General features: G+C 51.9%; 1 protein-coding gene across 1 annotated transcript in view; it reads right to left on the reverse strand.

The window, feature by feature from the left end:
* The window catches only part of GRHL3 (grainyhead-like 3 (Drosophila)), a 26,075-nt gene extending 5,743 nt beyond the window's left edge, over nt 1-20,332 (reverse strand). The window contains exons 1-12 of the mRNA XM_010134519.1: nt 20,316-20,332; nt 10,250-10,436; nt 9,522-9,583; nt 7,812-8,148; nt 7,465-7,544; nt 5,624-5,777; nt 4,711-4,822; nt 3,934-4,028; nt 2,139-2,297; nt 1,496-1,574; nt 985-1,118; nt 346-380 (exon numbers count right to left, since the gene is read on the reverse strand). Of these exons, the coding sequence (XP_010132821.1) occupies nt 346-380; nt 985-1,118; nt 1,496-1,574; nt 2,139-2,297; nt 3,934-4,028; nt 4,711-4,822; nt 5,624-5,777; nt 7,465-7,544; nt 7,812-8,148; nt 9,522-9,583; nt 10,250-10,436; nt 20,316-20,332 (1,451 nt within the window). The remainder of the gene's footprint in view (nt 1-345; nt 381-984; nt 1,119-1,495; nt 1,575-2,138; nt 2,298-3,933; nt 4,029-4,710; nt 4,823-5,623; nt 5,778-7,464; nt 7,545-7,811; nt 8,149-9,521; nt 9,584-10,249; nt 10,437-20,315) is intronic.
* Nucleotides 20,333-20,525: the final 193 nt, after the last annotated feature.

Here is a 20,525-nt window from a genome sequence, read left to right on the forward strand (position 1 = left end):
TTCCTGCTGCCTGCCAGTTTACGGTGGGATCAGCCTCTGGTTACTTGACCCTTCAGTGACAGTTCAGTCACTGGTTTTGTCCTCCCTGAAACATGTCTCAGTAAGAATAGCAGGACCCAACACATGTTGGAGTGTCTCGCTGACAGGGAAAGAAAGAAACGTATCTGCGTTTCCGCATCGCCTGAGTCCATCCCAGGCGAAAATTCAGCACATGTTTTGACACTCAGGGAGACGCTGCACCGTGTTATTTGGCACTCATAGACACACCTCTGGATGTCAGCCACCCCTGACACCCTCAAAGAAAGAGCTGCTGAGGGCTCGGGAACACGAGCTGCTGCCTCTCACCTGTTTGCAGAGCTGGGAACAGCAGGAGGGAGCACCTTGAAAGGGAAAGGAAACACAGAGCTTTTAGTCTGCGCAGTATCGTTGTGCACCAGTGAAGCAGGGGAAGGCAACATGGGCACATTTTCAACATGATTTCCCTCCTCCCAGTCCATCATTTTCCCTGTGCAATTAAACCCAAACATCTGTACGCATTTCTCAGACACCCGACAGAAAGCACCCGTCTAGACTCTCCTCCCTGAACACATCTCTCGCCAGCCTCCAAAGCAGGACAAATCTCAAAACCCACTTGGGATCAAGAGCCAGGTGTCTCAGTGAGCTCTTTGGTTATAAACCAGGTTCTTCTAGTCCCCTTTTTGCTACCACTCCAGTCCCCTGTGGGAGCTGCAGGTGACACCTGTAAACCCCAGGAATACCTGGCTGGGAGGAACCTGGGAAGGTTATCTGGCTCATCGCTGTTGCATGACTCTCTAGGCCACTCCTGACAGCTACGTCTTCAGGTGCACCACATTTACCCAAAGAACTGTGGTTTGGGTTTGGTTTTTTACATAACACGAGTCATGGCTGGGGGCCTGATCAGTTTGGAAAAGGTGGGGATGACCAACGAGGACAACAGGTTGGTTGTTTATCAGAGGGACTTACCGTGCCACTCCTCTGCAGGTTTGAAAAATGGACGTTGGGGATGAACAGGACTGGCTGGGTTTCGAGGTCAGTCTCTGGCCTCAGGAACGTGATTTCATTCCCTCTGAAGCCAGAGAGCAAACAGCCTTTCAGACCTACAGATGGAAAGACCAGTTCAGAGGCAGCTTCAGAGTTAACTACGTGCAGAGAGGGGACAGCGCTTGCCCGAGGTCTCCCAACAGAATATTAGCTAAAAAACGGGACCCTGCAGAACCAGGTCTCTGGGGATGCCAGGAGTGGGCTCCCCTAGGGAGGGCTCCCTGCTGAGCCCCCGGGACAGCTCAGAAAGGTTGGCTGGTGTTAATGAAGGGCTTTGCTAGGAGACCAGGCAAGGACCTGACTGACAAGCTGTTTCTGATGGTGCTGATTTCATCAGGGGCAAATAGCCAGGGCCAGATCTTGTGGAAGTTAACGGACAAGCCTCCGTGGATTGCAACACGCTTTGGGTCGGGTGACAAACACGAGCACTGACCATTGTTATTGGAGTCCAGGCATTTTCCTTTCCTTCTGAATTGTTTCCTTTCATCATCCCGCATTTTCCTCTCTGCTCCCTGTGGGGAAGAGAGGCAGGAATTGGGGTATTGATGGTTCTAACACTGGCAAGAGAGGGTTTACTGGACATCACTGGGAGGTAAGCACATTAAGGTAAAGGCTGCCTTTATTCAAAAATGCTTATCTCAGAGACCTTCTTCAGGCTGTCCCAGAAACCTGCTGATACTTAAAAATTACCAAAAAAACCAAAATTTGCTTTTAAAAATGAAAAATATGAGAGAAAAATAGCTGTGAGAAATTTTCCCATGGGGAGAGGCTGGGGAAGAACCTCTAAGGAGATTCTCATCTCTTCTGCTATTTAAAAACTTCCCAAAAATAGGGTTTAGCATGAGGCACATGGGGAAAACTTTCTAACGAGTCTGTTCTATGCAGGCCTCAGCAGCGCAGACACATCCCTGTTGACTGGTCTCACTCGGCTGAGGGGGTTGATCAGCTCTACTCCTCACCCCTAGAGCCATCTCTAGGCTCTTCTAGACTCTCACAACCTTTCTGGTTTTTCTCCTGGAGTCATAGGCCACCGGTTTAAAATTCTTGGACAAGCTGGTGGCAAAGCAACGTTCTACCTTATCGCAGAATATCTTGATCTGGCAGACGGCACGGTGCACCAGCTGGCTGCTTCCACTGCCATAGTCGTAAGTATCTATCTGGAGGTTCAGCGGGACACCTTTCACTCCCTTCTGGGAGGAGAAGTCAGTGCTCAGGCAATTCACCCCGATAAACACCTGCAAATAGGAGCCAAGATTGATACAGCTTGTGGGTGCTGCAAACATTATCCTCAAGAAGCAATGAGAGCAGTGGGTAGGAACAACAGCAGCTCCTGAGACATCCTCCCAACCCTCCCAGCGTCAGCCAGGTGTGTGAGCTGTTGGTTTCCCACCAGTCTGCCCCAGCCTCCCCCACAGCTACTGCAGCTCTTCGTTAACACTAAGGCCTCCCACTCTCGTCAGCCTCAGACCAGATGCAAAGTCTGCCTTGCTGATATTTCTGATCTTGTGTTTGAACAAGGACCCTCAGACAGCGATGCCCTGGAGGGAGGGAGGAGGGCTAGACGCAGCTTCAGGAATTACAAATCACTGCCGCTAGTTAAATAAATATTCATCACACTGGTCTCCTTTATCTCCAGGATGGAGTTACCTCCACTGGAGGCTTATGGAGAAAAGCTGAGTGCAGCTATAATCCACGCTGGATCTCCAATTACCAACTCAATTGGGTGACCTTGAAATTTCCCCCGGACTCTGGGGACAGACTTGCAGCTGGAGAGGCTCCCCCAGCACCCCCAGCAGGGCTCTGGCTGAGGATTTCAGCCCTGAAACCTAATGTCAGAGCTAGTCAGTACCTACCCACAGAAAAGAAAACCACTTCAGTGTGGTGTGAAGTTGAAGTGGAAGGAGAAAAGTAACAGGTGCTGCAGACAGCCCAAATTCCTGACCCCTCCTGCCGCGGCTCCCAGCCCTCGCAGCTCTCTGAAGTCTCACCTTTGCCTGCCCCAGGCCAGTGCCTGTTAGGAGTTTCTGCTAAGAGTTAAATCCAGTTTTGCTGAGGTGCCCCCGAGGGCTTGCCACATACCTGACATATTTCCATCTCTGACAACTTTGCCTTCAAGACATTTGTTAACCTCTTGGGTTGTAAAAGACCAAGGTGGCCTTTGGGCTAGAAGATGGGCTTTCTGAGATCCCAAAGCAACCCAGAACCTTCCCAAGCTACTGCCTTCAGAGGGGGCGTATTTATGCTTCTCTTTTTTCTTAGTTACTTCATCTTTTTTACATGCTCCTTGCAATCCACACTAGATGCCAAGTGTTAATGAGAGACTCTGAAGAGATGCAGAGGAGACAGCAGAGCTGCAAAGATGTTGACAGAAGCTTTAGAGATTTTAAGGTCAAAAGGGATCTTGTGACCTGCCTGGCTCCCTTCCACATCACACAAGCACCGAAGGGTGGTCAGTCATTTCTGCGTCAAAACGCTGCCTTGAAAGGAAGGTCTTTGTTCCCTAAGCCGTGGTTTATTTAACTAGGCTTCACCTACCTGCGAGCAGAGCCTGATCTCGGCTGCCTGCTGCACAAGGCTTTCTTCAGAGTTATCCATCAGCACTAAAAAAACACCCCTGAGCCCAGCCTCGGGTGTACCCAGAGCGTGTGTTAGCTAATGGCAATGCTAAAACACACAGAGGACCTCCCTGTCCTGCCCCGCTGTCCTGGCAGACAAACACTCCCTGGGGCCACTGGAATGGCGCTGTTTGGATTTGAAACTCTCGCTGCCTTTCAGCTGAGGAGCGGGGGAGTGTGCCCGGGCCCTCAGGAGGGAGGCTACGCTTTGCTGAGGACCAAGGCTTCCCATATCCCTTCCGCAAGCAGGTTGTACCTTTGCTTCCTCGTGGATGTTCCACACGAAGGAAAGCGCATTGTAGGCCAACTCCTCGATGTTCTGCACCGTGTTGAAGTTTTCTTTGCAGTCAGCTGAAACGCAAGGGAGGAACAGTTTGTACTCTGGCTGCAGAACTGGTCATGTTCCCCAGGCTTTCCACTCCCCAGACACCAGTCTCTCCCCGGCTCCAAAGCCAGAAGAAGCCTCGTAACACTGTAGAGGCCGTCCTTGATAGCCCTGGGTAAACTGTCTGTGCACGTGGAAGGACAGGGCAGAAATGACACAAAGGTGTTGGCCGGCGGCTGCTGTTCAAGCAGCGAAGTCAGTGGAGATTGCGCCTAAATTCAAACTATGTGTCTCACTCTGAGCCACAAGGTGCTCAGCTGGATGGACAAAACCTTTGCCTGGCCAAGCATGGCACGCTGCAAAACCCGTGTGGTGGGAGTGCAAAGGACGAGCAGTACCAGAGCTGGGACTGCTGGACTGCCACAGGCCATCAGTCGCATCTGTAAGAGCCAGTGCAGCGGTCTCTGTCTCCCACTGAGGCTCTTCTCTGATATACTGTGCTCTCCTACACTTGGCAAACAGCGCTTTAAACCTGAGAGCCCCTCAGCCAGGCAGGGTCTGAAGCCAGCAGCTCCACCTGCTCCTCCCTGCCGCCCCCCAGGCCGGCTGCAGGAGCTCAGCTGGCTGTCGTGTACTGGAAATGCAGTCAAGTGCTGCTAGAAGCTACCAACACCCCCTGGCACCGCGGTCAGACAGCCCCGCTCATACCAACGTCAATGACGCGCTGCTTGGCCGTGGGCTGGCGGGAATGCCAGTGCTTCCAGAACTTCAGCTGCTCCGTCGGGATCTTCTCGTTGTCAAAAACAATCATGACAACGCTCTGTAACACAGCGAGGAGATCCCATGTCAGTACCCACAGCAGGCTCTGGCTCGGTGCCCTCACTGCCCTTCACACCCAGTGCGTCCCTGCACTGGCCAAGGGCAGCTTAGTGCCACTGTTCGTGTTTTATAGCTGGGGAAACTGAGGCAGGCAAGGCAAGGGACTTGAAGACAGTCATGCAGGTAGGTAGCGACAGCCAGGAGCAAGACTGAGATGCTCTGTAGGCCCCTAGTTGCGCTGCTCGTGAGCTCCCACGGACTCCAAGGCAAATGAGGATCCTGTGCTGGGGGAACGTCAGCAGTGCTGCAGCAGGTATTGGGCTGGGAATGTCTAAATGGTGCTTTTCTGGACATTCTTAGTTTTAGGAATCCTGTAACACTTGAGGTGTCCAAACCTTCGACCCTAAACACTGCTCAGGTTTGGAGGACCAGGTTTCTTCGCTGGGAATTCAAGCTCAGCTTAGGCTCAGGGGTGGCTCTGAGGCCTGATGGAGCAAGACAGGGAACCTCTCTCTAGCTCAGAAGTGTTCCCACCAAAGCCGCCAGCCTGCCATCAGCTCAGGAGGCCTTTTGTGCATCCCTGGCCTTACTGTGAAAGGCTTCAACTGCCAGGTAACATGAAGGCTGTTGCTGTGCATCAGAGGATTATTTCGCTCTGAGTGAGTCCATCCCATTCATCGCTTTAAGCCAACATGAGCCACAAAGCCATTACTCTTCATGCTCAGCTCCGTTCCCAGCCCAGTACAATTGCTGGATGCCTGATTACAGCATGTGTCAGCAAAATTGTCAGCTTGTCTCTTACCTTCACTTTATTTGAGGACAAATGTAAACATTTGCTGTCTCCAGCCGTCCGGAGCGTGATGGGGTAGAACTGTCCTTTGTTGAGGTAGGCCATGGGAGAGTCCCCAGATTTGATGTGAATGGCTTTGGGTGACCCCAGCGTGTATTCAAAGTCGCTTTTATGGAACAAAGAGAGACAGATGAATAAGCACACGCTGCTGTTTCACTCCAAAAGCAAAACAAGAGACGTGCAAGTCTCCACCCCTGCAGGTTACAGACACTGCACACACAGGAGTCTCTGTGTGTCCCCTACACCATTGAGCACCTCCCAGCACAGCACCTACTGATCCTCCCCAACACCCTGAGGGGCAGCAGCTCTCTGATATCCTCATTTTACCCTTTGATTTCAGCTTAAACTACACCCCTGTCCATGACCATCACCAGTATTTTTCTGTGGATGGCTACAGAACCGTGGCACGATCAAGAGCCTGAACCAAACCAAACCAGAACAAGTACCTGTGATGAGACCGTACAACATCCTAAACTCAGATTCCTGTCTCCAGATTCAACCTATAAATGGCTGACAAGGGTTAGACTGTGTCCTGAGGGGTCCTGTAGAAACAGGAGGACCTGCACATCTGATTGTTTATCCAGGTGCTAAACAATGGACTGGGAAGCCCAGCCTGTTGAACCCGCGGTCTGGTGGGCAGCGATGTCAGTCTTTACAGCGTGAGCGTTCACACCATGAGGCTCTAGCTCAAGCTATTTTCTTCTGTGAGGAATCTGTGCAAGCCACCATGTGTATGCAAGCCTCCACACAGACCCTTTGAGAACCCTGGCATCACAGAGCATCGTGTTCCTGTTTAGTCACCAACCCATCTCCTTCTCCTGCTCCACCTCTCCTGTGATGCCATCTCTGAAGATGGGTTTGACAGCTCCTCTTATCTAGAGCCAGAGGACTTCAGTGCACAAACAGACAGCAAACAGCGAGCCTCTCGCTGGCGAACGCGCGCTGCTGGCTGTGTGAAATTCCCCACGTCTGACAGCTGAGTCACGGAGTCAGGCGACTCCGAAGGCAAATAAAAACTGGGAGGTGGAATAATGCTACCTGCTTGGAGGTTTGATGCGGTATCTAGAGCAGGAGAACTCTGCCTGGGAGAGGGGTGGAAAGGAGGAGGAAACCTCTCACGGGTTAGGAACGAGAGGCAGTGGCACCTTCTAGAATCAATGTTGACTAACAGTGCTAAACCTAAAGTGAGAACCTAAACCTTAGCTTAGGAGGAGGCTGCGTATCGCCCTCATCAGCTGCCATCCTCATTCACCCCTTTCCAAGCAGCTTGTGGAAAGGCGGTGCAGCCACCTGGATCTCTGTGGCACAGGAACCCAGCAGTGCTCCCTGGAAAGGGGCTGTAATGCACAGCAAACCCTCTCATGAAAGGCCTCCGCGCCACATCTCCCCTCAAGGTGCAGATGAGATGTGCCCACTGCAGCGGAAGCCGTCGACACTGGGTTGACATCGGTTTGGCCAGAATACAGCCTGGACCACACACCTCTAAACCAAGAACTAGCACAACCACCTCTAGTAACTGGAATTTAAGACTGGCTTTGACTCCTTTTCACAAAAACATTTCAATCCCTAATCCCTGCTTCATACTAGGAATGCTAAAACTCATCACTGCTTTGTATCTAAACAGTCATGCAACACCAGCTTGTTCCTAAGACACCAGGAGGACTCAACTTGTCTCTGTGCAAGTGTAAGATCTGCAGCTTCGCCGTGGTCATTGCCAGGACCAGCGCTGGGGTGAGGAAGGGGCTGCAGGAAAGGGACATGGCCAAGTGCAGAGACCGTGGAGGGGCAGTTACCTCTTAACACCGTCCGTAGCGTAACTCTCAGGGCAAGGTGGCTGTGGCTGAGGTTTGAGGATATCGCTGAAGAGTAGTGACTGTAGACAGGTGGAAATAAAATGGTCAGAAGCAAAATCTTTCACTGGTTTGTCCATCCACCTTTTCCCAGACATTACAGCAGGGGCCACAGATAAAACATGGACCCTCATTTCAAAGCCTTCTCCTACTTCCACAATGAATATAAAAACCCCAATTCAAAGGGAACGGCACCAAGCTTCTAAAGCAAAAGCAAAGCTCCCTCTGACCCCGGCATGAGCAATCCCCAAACTAGAGACAGCCTCATGCGACCCACTAATGGCTCTGACCTCCTGGGGGTCTTCTTTGAAAGTGCTGTCTGGCTGCCACCTCTGCTGTGGTGGGGCTACAGGGATGGTCTCGAAGAGGGAGTTCAGTGAGCTGTTGTCATATACATCCCCCGGAGGGACCATGTAGTTGTCTGGGGTGGCATCCAGCTTGCTAGTGCCCGGTGGAAGCATGGCTGGCTTGTGAGGAGCAGGGACGCCTTCAAGACTTAAGCTGTTCTTCTTCTGTGGCTCACAGTATTCTTGGGTCATGGAAACATTTTCAGACAAGAGCTTCATGAGATGGGCTGAGCCATCAAAGGACGCAATCTCTGGGTCGTACTCCATTCCGTGGCAGTGCCTGGTGGAAAAAGGGTCCTGTCTCAAACCAGGGCAGAGCGTGGGCAACCCCAGCAAGCTGTCACAGCAAGAAGCAAGTGCCTTGACGTGCTGCTGGGGAGCAAGCTGCACAGTCTAGCTGCCAGGTGACTGACCTTGAGTCAGCTGCGTACATCTCCTGCCTGATCTGGGAGATCTGACAGGCCACGGGTGACCTCCATCCACCCACCCACCCACCTCTCAGTGCAATCAGCAAGAGCCAGAGGTGCTCAGCAGATAAGGGGTGATCACACGGAATCACAGAACGTGGTTTAGATGGGGCTGCAGGTCCAGGGCCCACATCTATTGTTTCTTTATTTGGGCTATTAAACACTGAGCAGCAGGGACGGTAAGGTAACCGCTGCAAGGTCTTGCCAGGCTCACTGGCACTGAACGGTGGCTTTTTAAAACTGTCTTTTACTCCTCTCGCACAGGGAAACCATCCCTTCGTGCAGCATCCCAAGAACAGGTCCCTCCTGCAGCAGACTCTGGGACCCTGCTGAGTCTGCAGCCCCAGCTGAGCTGGGAAAACGTGCCTTATTGTCCCCGTCACCACACTCCGAAAACCAACCAGCCCCTCACTAGCAATCTGCAGCATGAGCTACCCCCAGGGGAAGCGAGGCTGCACGAGTAGCTCCCACCTGCTCTGCCTCAAGAGCTTCACCCACAGGTATGTGCTGAAATTTCCACAGTTAATAAAACCCTGGAGCACTGTCCAGAGGGCAGCGGCTTTCAGGGAGGAGAGAACAGCTGACCTCAGCCTGCCTGGGAAGGAGGAGTGGAGAGCTGTTCTATTGCTTATTCTGTCAAGGAGTTTAAACCAGGCAAGTAGAAAACTTTGCCAAAGTACACAGCGTGCAGGAAGGGGAACTCATAGTGGCAAATGAGCCATTAATTTAATAGTTAATTATCTGAAAACCTCAAAGGACAAATGGGAGTCACTGGAAGAGAATGCTGGGAGATGGGAAGCAAGTGGAACAGAAACCCTTATCAGCCTAGGGGATGGAGGAGAACTCGGTCGTTCCCTTCTCACTGCCAACGCTTCGTCCCTTTTCCCTTTCCAGTTGTCACAAAGTAGGAAACAAAGACAAATTCTTCAGCTGCTGCGAATCAGCGCAACTCTGCTGAAGGCAGCGAGACAGATCCCTGGTTGTGTAAATGGGTGTAGCTCGATTTATACCAGCTTGGGATCTGGCCTAAGGAATTTTAATATATGTCTCAGGGTTAATAACCTCCCCTGTTGTTGGTAATAACACTGTGCTTTGATGTCTATTTTATGCAAGCTAAGAGACCCATCACGCATGCAAGCAGCTGCAGGAGAATTAGACAGCAGGAGAGAGCAAAACCGAAGCCAACCTCTTTCCTAGTTCACTGCGTCCCATCATACCCGACGGAAGAATCCTCTTCTCCTTTGGGACCTAGGACAAGGCGGAACAAAGAATTTGTTTGTTGTTAGATTTTATTAATGGAAAACAGAGGCAAAATCAGCCCTGTCTGTGCGGCAGGTGAAGTCTCACAGATAAAACACCGGGTGAACAATAAACACCAGGCGAGGACACAGGAGACCTGGGCGCGGGCTGGGCTCCTGCCGTGGGGCCACGAGGAATGTTAGACAAGGCACATCAGCTCGTTCAAAAGCACCCAAGGGAACAGGAAAATCAGTCCTACTACTGGGTTCAGTCAGGGCTCAGTCTTATCCGCTTTTCTTGGAGTCCCATCCTACGGCAGCACTAGAAGAACAAAGCTGCTGGGGTCTGCGAGGCCCAGAGCTGCTCTCTCAAGGCATTGCTGTTTCTTACATGAAAGCTGCCAGGTGGAAAAGACACCAGCCTGAGACTCAAGACACCCAGGTTCAGTTTTCCACCCTATTCTGGGTTTCTCTCCAGTATACTGGTGTCTTGTGCCTCAGTTTACCATCTGTGCACTGGGAAGAACAGTGGCACTCTGTGCCTGGGGGTGTCATGAGGATCATTGCATAAACAACACGGAAAGCTCAGCAGATGGTGGCTGAGCACATATTTTACTTTCATGCTTCTCCTGTGGGACAAACTCCCCCGAGACCCCCAGCCCCAGTGGGAACGCACCATGTAGTAGTCATAGAGGAGGCTCAGGGCAGCCACGCTGTCGTCGTCTCCATTCACCCTCATCATAGCTTTGGTGGCTGCGGTCAAGGGGTTCTCTAGGTAGGTTTTCCAGGCTTCATCTTCACTGGTGTAGGGGAATTTCTGGAAGTTCATGGTGTCATTCTTCATCAGACGCACAGATCTAAAACTGAGCCAGACGGAGGGAACAGGGAATGAAGGATACTCATTTTCCACAGCAATTTCCAGGCCACCCAGCTGAACACATGAAGGGTTTCCCAAAGGCACTGCTGGAATGGAGAAGGGATGCTCTCTCAGTCCGTAACTCCCATAGTCCTTGGGGTTACCAATTCTTCTGCCTGTAGCTATCTACAAAATCAGGCCAGAGTCTCGCTGGGGGGCCATGCAGAGGCAGACATCCCTCTGCCTCCCTCCTCCTGCCCCAAGGACACAAAGCACCACGACATGGTCTGCACCGGCTGCCTCCTCAGCAAGCACTCACTACCAGCCAGCCAGGTCAGGCACCATCCAGGTGGGACGCTGGTCAGTAACTTGAACGCAACATAGTCAGGGACTGTTGCAAGTTTTTTGGTGAATTTGGAGCTGGCCAGTGCAGCCCACAGATATAAATGATCACTCGGTGTTCAGCGACACTGACCTGCCCAGAGGAAACCAAACCCCATCATTTTTCTTTGCTGTAGTTCATGTTTTTTAAATTTAGTTCCAATCTAACTTAGGTTTGCGGTTTTTTTTCTTCAATCATTTGTCTATGATTTTACTTAGAGGGAAGCAGACAGGCAGATCACGACACCCTCCCTTCCCCTAAAAGATTCCTGACAAAGGTGAGGCTCCTGGGAGTACGTGAGCTGAGAAGCAACACACAAAAATAACCCTGCCTGTCCTCTCTTCTGGCACTTTCTCCAGGTCTCTCCATCTTATGTTAATAAACTGTCAGACAGTTAATTACCCAAACATTGGTCATCTTTCCTTTTCCTCCAGCAAACCCTACGAGCAGCCACCACAGAAGCACCTCCGCGCGTTCCCTGGCTGCTGCAAGTTTACCCCACACAGGGGAGAGGGTGAATCAGTGGCCACGTCCTTCAGCCACGTGTCACCACAACAGCTCATGCTATTCATCATAAAAAACAAGTTTGTGGACAAAAGTTTTCCATCAAAATGGAAACATCCAGAAGGACAGACTGGTTTTTATTAGCAGAAGTTTAAATTTCTCTACTTTAAATCTCCAAAGCTGCCAAGAGCAGAACATTCTTGGTGATTTTTTTAATGGGAAGACAAAGTCTACAGGAGTTTAGGTAATGAATGCTACATCTTAATAGCATTTTTATAAGGAATATGTTGTTTCCACTAAGCTCTCTCCAGGTGTTTATAATAAGGCCTGGGCCAGACTTTTAAGTGAATCATTCAGAGAACAATAATTCCTCTTGAAAGGAATCTGGCACCTCTGAAACTCCTGGTTATTGCTAACCATGACAGATACTGCCAGCCTGTCGCCACGAGCTGCCCACGCTGGCAGGGTGAAAAGCCAGGAGCTCAGTGGATGCTCCTGGGCAGGAAACTGGCGAGGTGTGGAGATGGACCTTGGATGGGGTGAAGGATGCCGGTCCATCCCCCCTGGCAGCTCAGCTAAGCTGGCTTGCCTCCCGCACATGCCCCAGTCCCCCACCCTGCCGCGTCTCAGCCGGGAATACTCTCATAACCGAGCATGGGTGGTTTTGTGATGCTCCTGCATCAGACCCACGAGCTCTACCTGGTCGAGCACAGCAGCAGCCCTATGATGGTACCATCAGAGCAGCACGGACAAGACCAGCAGGGGCTGCCTCCACTGTCGTTGTCACCTTTCTATTAAAGAATATGCTGCTTCGACAGAGAGTCCCTCCAGCCCTGAGCTGCACAGGGGAGAAGCAGGTAACAGCTCTGCTAACGGCCTGAGGCACCCACTTCCCATTGGTGTTTACGTGGTGGCCAGCGCCTGAGCTCAGGTGGGTTAAGAGAGCAGCTGCTTCCACCTTACGGGTCCGGCCCTGGCAAGCTCCCAACATGTGCTGGTCTAACGGAGACGCTGAGTTTGCTCCTCTTCTCCCTCACACGTCGGGATGATGCACTAACACCAGTTTCACCCCGCGCACGAAACTTCTCCAGGTGTTTGGGGAGTTTCGTTGTCTTTAGCGTTTCTCACGCAGCTCTCCCTCCCCTTCAGTGCCGCTGCTGTCTCCAAGGCGAGCAATCGGCATGACTCAGATTTCACTGCTGTCAACTCGGCGATGGGCTGTTCAGTCCTGTCCGGACAGGAATCCTCACCCAGGCTCAATCCGATCTTCTCAAGGAAGAATAGGCAGCAACAGAGCTTGCTCTCAGGGTGAGACTCAGCTCCTATCACTCGTAATCAACACAGATAAACACGCCGTGGTAAGATGTAGCAACAGAGCATTCAGGAGCTTAAAAAAGCATATGATAAAGAAAAATGTTCTGGAGCTTTATTCTCCCTCACCCAAGCCCTCAACTGAAGGACTCCTGTGGGTCTCCATGCTGCCTCCCTGCCTTCTCGCTGTGTGTGAGAGGCTGCTGTTGCAGCATTTTATCACTGGTCTGCACTCTGGGGGCAGAAGGAGGTGGGAGGGAGAGCTTGAGATCTCAACCACTTGTTGCTGTGTCCAGTTCATGAAGAACATAGCTTTGAGAAGTGCCCTAGGAACCTGTATCTTGTTTTCAGATGTGGCTCCTGGCTTGGTGGGTCGCTCTGGCTGTGCTGACTGCAGACATCGCCACCTCCTCACTGCCTGCCCCACGCCTCTGCGAGGAGAAACTGCCCCTGCAGCAGCGATGGCACACTGGAGAACATGCCCTACCCTCAGCCTGAGCGAGGAAAGCAAAGGCACTTTCCCAAAGTCATACACTGCGCCCTGAACTTGAGAGCTAAAGCGCAGCTGCACATTGCCTCGTGGTACTTCTGTTAGAAAGCAGCAAACTCCAGCAGAAAGGGGGGACTGGGACATGAGGACAGCAGCACTTTAGGCTACTCCAGCATGACTCAGTGGGGGCTTTGGTCAGAACCCCAGTGCTTAGAAACTGCCAAGTCCTTGAAAGCCATTTGGCAGCACAGCCACGCAACAGCAGCTCCTCCTGTGCGCTGGGAACTGAACTGGTCCCAGTGAGCTGCGCTGATTCACCAGCTGAGGACCTGGACAAAGGTGACGCAATGGGGGTCACACAGTTAGTCCATGTTTCTTTTCCAGAGTTCATACGATCCCCGGGAGTCACTGAAATATGTTTGAGTGGAGCCACGCGAGCTGCCTCAGATAAAACTGTGATGAGATGTAACATGGGCTCCATCCCACCCTGCTTCTCCAGAGAGGTCGGCTCTGCTCTGACCCTGCTCCAGAAGGTCCACAGGGCTGACCAATATCGACAGAAAGAGAGTGACTGGAGGAGATAAGCAGATCTGATGACATGTTTACAGGCACCTTTTTGATATCAGATGCGTTTCAGCTCGTGCAGCTACAGGACACTCCCATGTCCGTTTGCTTCGCCAGCTTCCAGCTCGGCGTTCGTGATCTCTGTGGAGCAGAGATGCTGGAAAGAGAGATCCAAACCCAGATCCAAACACCGTGAACTTTCCTTTAGCACTCCCTGCGATCACCCTTCCACGTGTCCACTGCGAACTGCCTGCTCCCTATTTGGCAAAACAAACTCCCCTTCCGCAGGCACTCACCTCAGTGCTGCGGCTCAGACAAGGCCAGGATGGGTTAGCGAAACACAAACACATGGCACCAGTGGCTCCCTTCTTGTGTGCCCGCCGGAGCCTCGGGGTCACGGGCAAAGCCGCACATGGGTTTGGGAGGGAGCAGACTGTTTCCAAACAGTTTAGAATTTGACACGAGGTGGTACCAGCCCCCTTTCCCTGCTCCATCCCACCTGAGCTCTGTTTCCCCCATCTACTGCCAAGTCTACCAGCGGCCTCCTGGTCATGAATAAACACTCCAGGCTGTGCTGCAAAAGGAGGATATGCGCAAAGGGTCTAGGTGGGGAGAGCAGCCAAGCAGGAAAGAAACCTTTTCTTCCTTTTGCCTGTTGTTGGGTCTCAGTGGGTGATTTTGCCAGCGTTTCAGCCTTGTGTTGCTTGTCTTTGTTCTCTCCCCTATCGCTGATTAAAGCCTCCAACCTAAATATCAGCCATGCCAGCTGCTGAGGGCTATAGAGAAATGTCACATTGTCAGAGGAGCAGAGAATCCACAGCAACCAGCGGCAGGAATTCAAAGCTGTAGAACAGAGCTGCTGGCCTGCAGGGCTTTGGAGATACCGGGGGTGCTTCACTGGGGGCTTTCGTTAGCCCTGGTGTTGTGCAGCCGACCCACCTCCCTACGGAAACAAGCCGGATGTTCCCCGAGAGCCTCTTATCAGTCACGGGGGGAAGATCAACGTTACAGGAATGAAAAGCAGCATTTCCCACAAGTGTAAGCTCTCTGCCTGTACAGCATGTCCTCCTGCCCAGGAAGAACCACGTCCCGCAGAGCCGCCTCCTTTCTGAATCCAAACTTCTGGGCTTCTGATTTTACCCTACCTGTTTGCAAGTTTGGAAAATGAGCACGTCTGAAGACACTGTGGCAGCACGGCCGTCGGTGAGCACGGGCACAGACCCACTCAGGCAGGCAAAAATTCAGAGACACAGAACCAGGAAAAAACCAACACAGAGAGAAACACAACAAACGTAGAGACTGGTACTGAAAAACCTTGCCTAGGTGCCAAGCACAACAGAGTGTCAAGCTGTGGGTGTCAAAGGAGACCACTAATCTCATGGCCCCTGACCTGTGCTGCCTACAGGACTGACATATTTTCTCTGGCAGCTGGAGAACAATGCGGGCTCTGTCCCTGGATTTCTTCAGGGGCTTTTCAACAGGATCAGCCTCAGGGGGGTGCGAAGTGTTGACTCAGCACAACAGCTCCATGTTTCCCAGCCATCCCTCAGCTCTTTAACCCACAGACAGCGCGCGAGCTTCTCTCTTTGCCGGCAGCACGTGGCCCGAGTGGCACATGCACGGGTCAGGCCAAGCCCGTCGCACTCGCCCAGAGACCCTGCTCAGACACACTCCACAGGGATCTGCCTGTGCTTGGTGATTGCAGAGAGACACGTACCGTGGTTGGGGTGGAAAGAACAGGGGCCATCAGGAGTGTCTGTGAGAAATGGCTCCTGTCTCCCAAAGGGGTGCTGGGAGTCCTGGGCTGGGGTCGATGCAAGCCAGCAGTGCTCAGCAGCACCCAGGACAATGGGTCGGCTGCGGCTGGCTCCAGCCGTGCAGCGGGGAAGGTGTGCTGTGTCCCTGCAGGTGGGCTGGAAGAGGGTGGGGACCAGAGCGATGGGCGTTGTGCTGACACTTGGAGAGACAGAGCCCTGCTGAGCTCTTAGAACCCCCCTCCCCAACTCTCCTGCAGAGCTGAGACAGTGGGAATGGTTTGCAGGCTGAATCCAAAGCATCATGGAGCCAGACAAGCCTCCCAGGGCAGGCACCACCTGGGTAACATGCAGGGACCTGGCCTGTGTCTTGGCCCTCTTGGGTCACTTAGAGCTCTTTAGGACCCACAAACACAAAATTGTTCTTCCATTTTTACACCAGCTTAACTTGTTGCTTTTGGGGATATTTATCAAGGGAGAAGAAACTGAGGCACGGGGATTGACGTTCAAATGACTTATCTGAGGAGATGGGAGAACAGAACCAGACCTGCACCTCTGCTATAAACCTCGCCAGCACTGGACTGGTTCCTGCCGTTCTAGCCTGAAGGGCTCTGTGAGCCGATTCAGCGTGGAGCGATGTTTGGGGGACACCAGCTGGTATTGTGTTTTACCCGATAACATCACCCTTCAGGTATCCACCCACATGATCCCCTTGCACAAGTGATTCCTGCGTTAGTGCCTCCCCTGCCTAACATAACAAATGTCAGCACAGAACTAGTCTGCAGTTCAGGAATTACGGCTGATTTTTCCAGAAGCAGTCTGTGATGTCGGATGCTCCAGCCTGCAGGTGTCCCGAGCTGCAGGGTGATCTGCCTCCACAGGGACCACAGGAAAGCCAAGTGCCTCTGTCTGAGCAGCTGCTGGCAGCTGGCACTTCTGAGATCTTCGGTGACAAAGCTTGTTTCTTTTTTACTGCTCTTCGGGTAACCTGGTTTGACTCTCGTGATCAGTGATTATGGGTTATTTGCACTGCAGCAGAGAGCAGAGCCCCCTTTTCCTCCCATTTCTGTCCTTCCCTTGCCACATTCAATCAGGGGATCCTGCAGTAACGCCCTCAGCAACGTCCGTATTTCTGTGCGCACCTCAGTACCCATTTAAGAACGTACTAAGAGCAGAGGTTAATGCTAACCTCACGGGAGCTTTGGCACTTCAGAGTTAGTTCCTACGTGCTCCAGGGGCCAAGAGGACAGCTTGGACCTCCCGTGTCAGGCTGGGATGTGCTGGTCTCTTCCTACTGCCTGCAAATTCAGTCAGCTACAAACTTGGCACCTGGGTTCAGGTGGGTGAGGTGAATTCTCAGCGCGTTGCCCAAGAGGAAGCGTGTGTCAGGGCAGGACACTTGCCAGCAGTCTCACGTGATGTGGCCAGCTCCCCTGCCCCATCAGGCTCCCCTTGCACCTTCCTCAGCTATGCTATCTGCAGACCTGGTGAGATACAGCCAGGGCTGGCTCTCCCCTCTTGTTTGCTCCTTCCTCCCATCCTGGAGGGACTTTTCAGGCTGCCCAGATCTCCTGTAAGGGGGTCCTGGGCTGATGTACTCTGTATGTACGCTCTAATGCTGGTGCAGAGCACCCTGTGAACGCACATCCCCCATGGTCAGGCAAGACTTTTGCTTTGCTGATAAATAATAAAAAAAAAAACAACACAGCACAATGTGTTTCAAACAAACAATGTTTTTGCCAAGCAAACATGACTCATCCCATTCTAGGTATAACCCTGTTAAACATCGCATTTCTGGTCAGCAAACATCACTGACAGCAAAGAAACAAAAACTTGACCCAGCAGGTGGCTGGCACCCAGGGACCGAGTGACGCTGCTCTTCTCCTCTGAACACCTGTGGTTATGAACACGCTGGGGACAGGGACACTTCTCGACCAGCGCTACCCTCACCCATTCCATACCCACAGCCACCAGCCAGAACAACGTAACACTGAAAGGAACAACAACAAACAAGCCAGCAGCACATTTTCTTCTCTTCCCAACCTTTGAAACCAGGCTACTAGCAGTGGAGCCCCAGCCAGACTATCATCCATCCCACTGGTTAACGTGTTCTCTAGCTGCTGCCTTTCTCACCCTTGAGCACGGGCTGCTGGAGGACCCGGGGCACTGCTCGGGAGCTGTGTCCTGCCAGTCAGCTGAGCTGAAGCAGGTGCAGCGCGAGCGCAAGTGCGTGTCCGGATGAACACTCCAGAGCGCGCAGTGATTTAACAACCAGCCTGAACAAAGCCCAGCAGATCCCCCGCAGTGTAACTATCCTTATTTTTCAGCTCGATTGGGAGTTGTACCAGCGTACCCATCAGCTGGAGGAGTGACCCGAAGCATCAAAGCAGAGGTGCTCTGTAAAGGCTGGTTTATCTCGGCTTTGAGTCGAGAGTTTATTCAGGGGGCTTTTCCTCCTTTGTTGGGAATTGCAGAGCAGTTACTGGACTGTTGTTTCTTTAATTTACAAATCTCTCCTTCTCTTTACACAAGTTAAAATAAACCTGGCGTCTCCGCTGGAAGCGGCTGCAGCGTGGGTATCCCTGTGTGCTTTACTGCCAGCACTTTATAAAAGGGCTTTAACTTTTCATTCACCAGGAGCATAACTCAAGTTTTAATAACACACCTTATGCATGACAAAAATTTGCTTCTGGCGATCATGGTTTCGACCACAAAACCACAACTGGGAGTAACTCCTGGTTAACTCTTTCAAGCCCACGCACTGCAGAGTTAGACAGAAGTTCAATTTAGGAGACTATGGAAATTATCAGTTAGAATATTTTACAATAGGCAAAATATCTCATTCTCCCATGCCACGCTAGTCTCTTCCCAGTCCTTTCTGTGAAATTAAAGTGGCAAAGGGAGAGATGAGATGATTCTCCCTGTCATTTTGGGTGGCAGCATCCGTCCACGAGGATATCACAGCTCCCTCAAAATCAGTTACATCTGGGCATGTGTTCACCGCTCAGATCCATCCTCCCTGGGTTCAACGCCTGCCTGAGACACTGGGCCAGCACTGCTGCCCTTATCAGATCCCCCAGGTACTGCTCCCAAGAGCTCTTACTATAATGCTACACCCTGTGTGACTGGCCTGGGTGACTAACCAGAGCTGAAGAGCTTCTGCAACCGCCCCATTGCTCAGGAGTTGGGCTTGAGCAGCTCTTCACCAGGTGACACCTTTTCTCCTCACAGTAAACCCAAAAGCTGTCTGAAGGTTCAGCTACGCCCTTGGTACCAAGGAGTTCTCACATCCCTTATCTCCTATCGCTGCTGCTCTCAGCCCCTGGGGAGCTTTCGGGTGAGGAACCCCAGGTCCCTGTGCTCACCCAGGCGAGCTGGCAGTACCTGCCCTGCTCCTGCCCCTCCGCAGCACCAGCAAGCTGGGCTTGTTCCGCCCCGCTGTCTCCACTCCCCAGAGAAGTTCCTTCCCCCAGCTGCGAGCTAGTACACTGGAGTGAAGTTTTCACAACGCTCTGCACACCTCTCCGTAGGTTCTGTCTCTAGGAGAGCGCAGAGCCCCTTCTGCATGTTATCAGTCCTGGGCGTGGAGATCGGAATCTCGACAGGGATGCTGCTGCCACCAACCCCTGTCCCTTTGAAAGGCACAGGGGTTAACAGCCCGTTAGTAAGAGCAGAGGCAAGCAACCATGTAATTCGTCAGGTAACATAATGCCCCGCTCCGTAATGAGCAATACATCAACCTCACTCTGCAACGTGCTGTACACCCCAACGCGCTGCCGCGCTCCAGAGCCAACCGCGTGGCCCCGCTCCGAGTTCAAAAAGCATCAACTATGAATTACCCAAAGAGTTCTGACAGGGGAAAAGTCAGTCACCGATTCTTAATTGATCCAAGTGTACGGATCTGAGAATTTACATAAAATAGTAATTAATGCTGCACCAACTCAGGATTCTTAATTACTGAGAGCTCAGCTGTCAAAACACCCCTGTTAGGCTTGTAAGAACACACAGGTGCATGTTTTCCTTTCAAAATACCCCTTCTGAAGCATGAGATCCGTACACACATCCACACAGGGACGCGGATTTCATTACACACCAGTACTTCCCACAGGGCTCCACAGCTAGCCAGGTCTGGCAGCATTCACCACCACTGCCCAGGATCCCTCCAGCCTCTCCTGCCCCATGTCACACCAACAGGACATTGGTTTGCTTTTATTCCAGAGGTGTGAGATGTGGTATGCAGCGTAAATCCACACCAGTGCCCAAAGCCCAAAGTGTTTTGGCAGTTTCAAGATTAGAAGCAAGAGACATAGAGGATCAATAAAGTATTAAGTGCTGCTCCTTGTTGTTAGAAAAAATAGTAATAAAATAAATCTTAATTACTTGATAGAATCATATATGAATCCATTTACTTAAAAAAAAACCCAAACAAAACCCAAAAGACAATAAAAACCACCACACAACTATCTCCAAAAAACCAGAAACTCATCCAAAATTGGTAAATACTTAAATACTTCAGAAGGTGTTTTCTAAGGAAAAACCCAAACCTCAGAATCACTCTGGTAGCTCTTATATTTTGTTGGATAGAGGCAGAATAGATTTGCCTTCAGACAGAAACTCCATGTGTCAAGTTTTAGTCTGGGAGGAAAAAAAATCCTGACTTTAAACAGCTCCTGGGCAGTGAGTGGCTGCTGCTAAGAGCCGCAGCAGGTGAGCGAGGAGCAGAAAGCCTGACCACACTCCCACCCCATCCCATCCCATCCACTGCCCCTCGCAAACGGCTGCACAGGGGCATTAACCCCGCGGTCTGATGCATTCCCACCCAACGCCCCTCTCAGCCCTCCAGAGAAGTGGGTAAACAGAATAAAAAACCCCTCTACTTACTCCAGTTCATTAGACATAACTCCCCCGGTTCCTCCGCGGCCGGTGAATTCGGACGCTCCTCTCCTCTAGCCCCTGCCGAAGCCAGACATTGCTGGGGAGGTGTGATTTATGGGCAGCTCTGGGCGCAGGGATCCTGCTGACAGGTGGGTTGGCAGCGGCGGCGATTGGCTGCCGGCACAGGTGCCCTGGGACAGGTACACCCAGGCAGGT

This window comes from Buceros rhinoceros, unplaced genomic scaffold (genome assembly GCF_000710305.1).
Source record: "Buceros rhinoceros silvestris isolate BGI_N320 unplaced genomic scaffold, ASM71030v1 scaffold7134, whole genome shotgun sequence".
NCBI lineage: Eukaryota > Metazoa > Chordata > Aves > Bucerotiformes > Bucerotidae > Buceros > Buceros rhinoceros.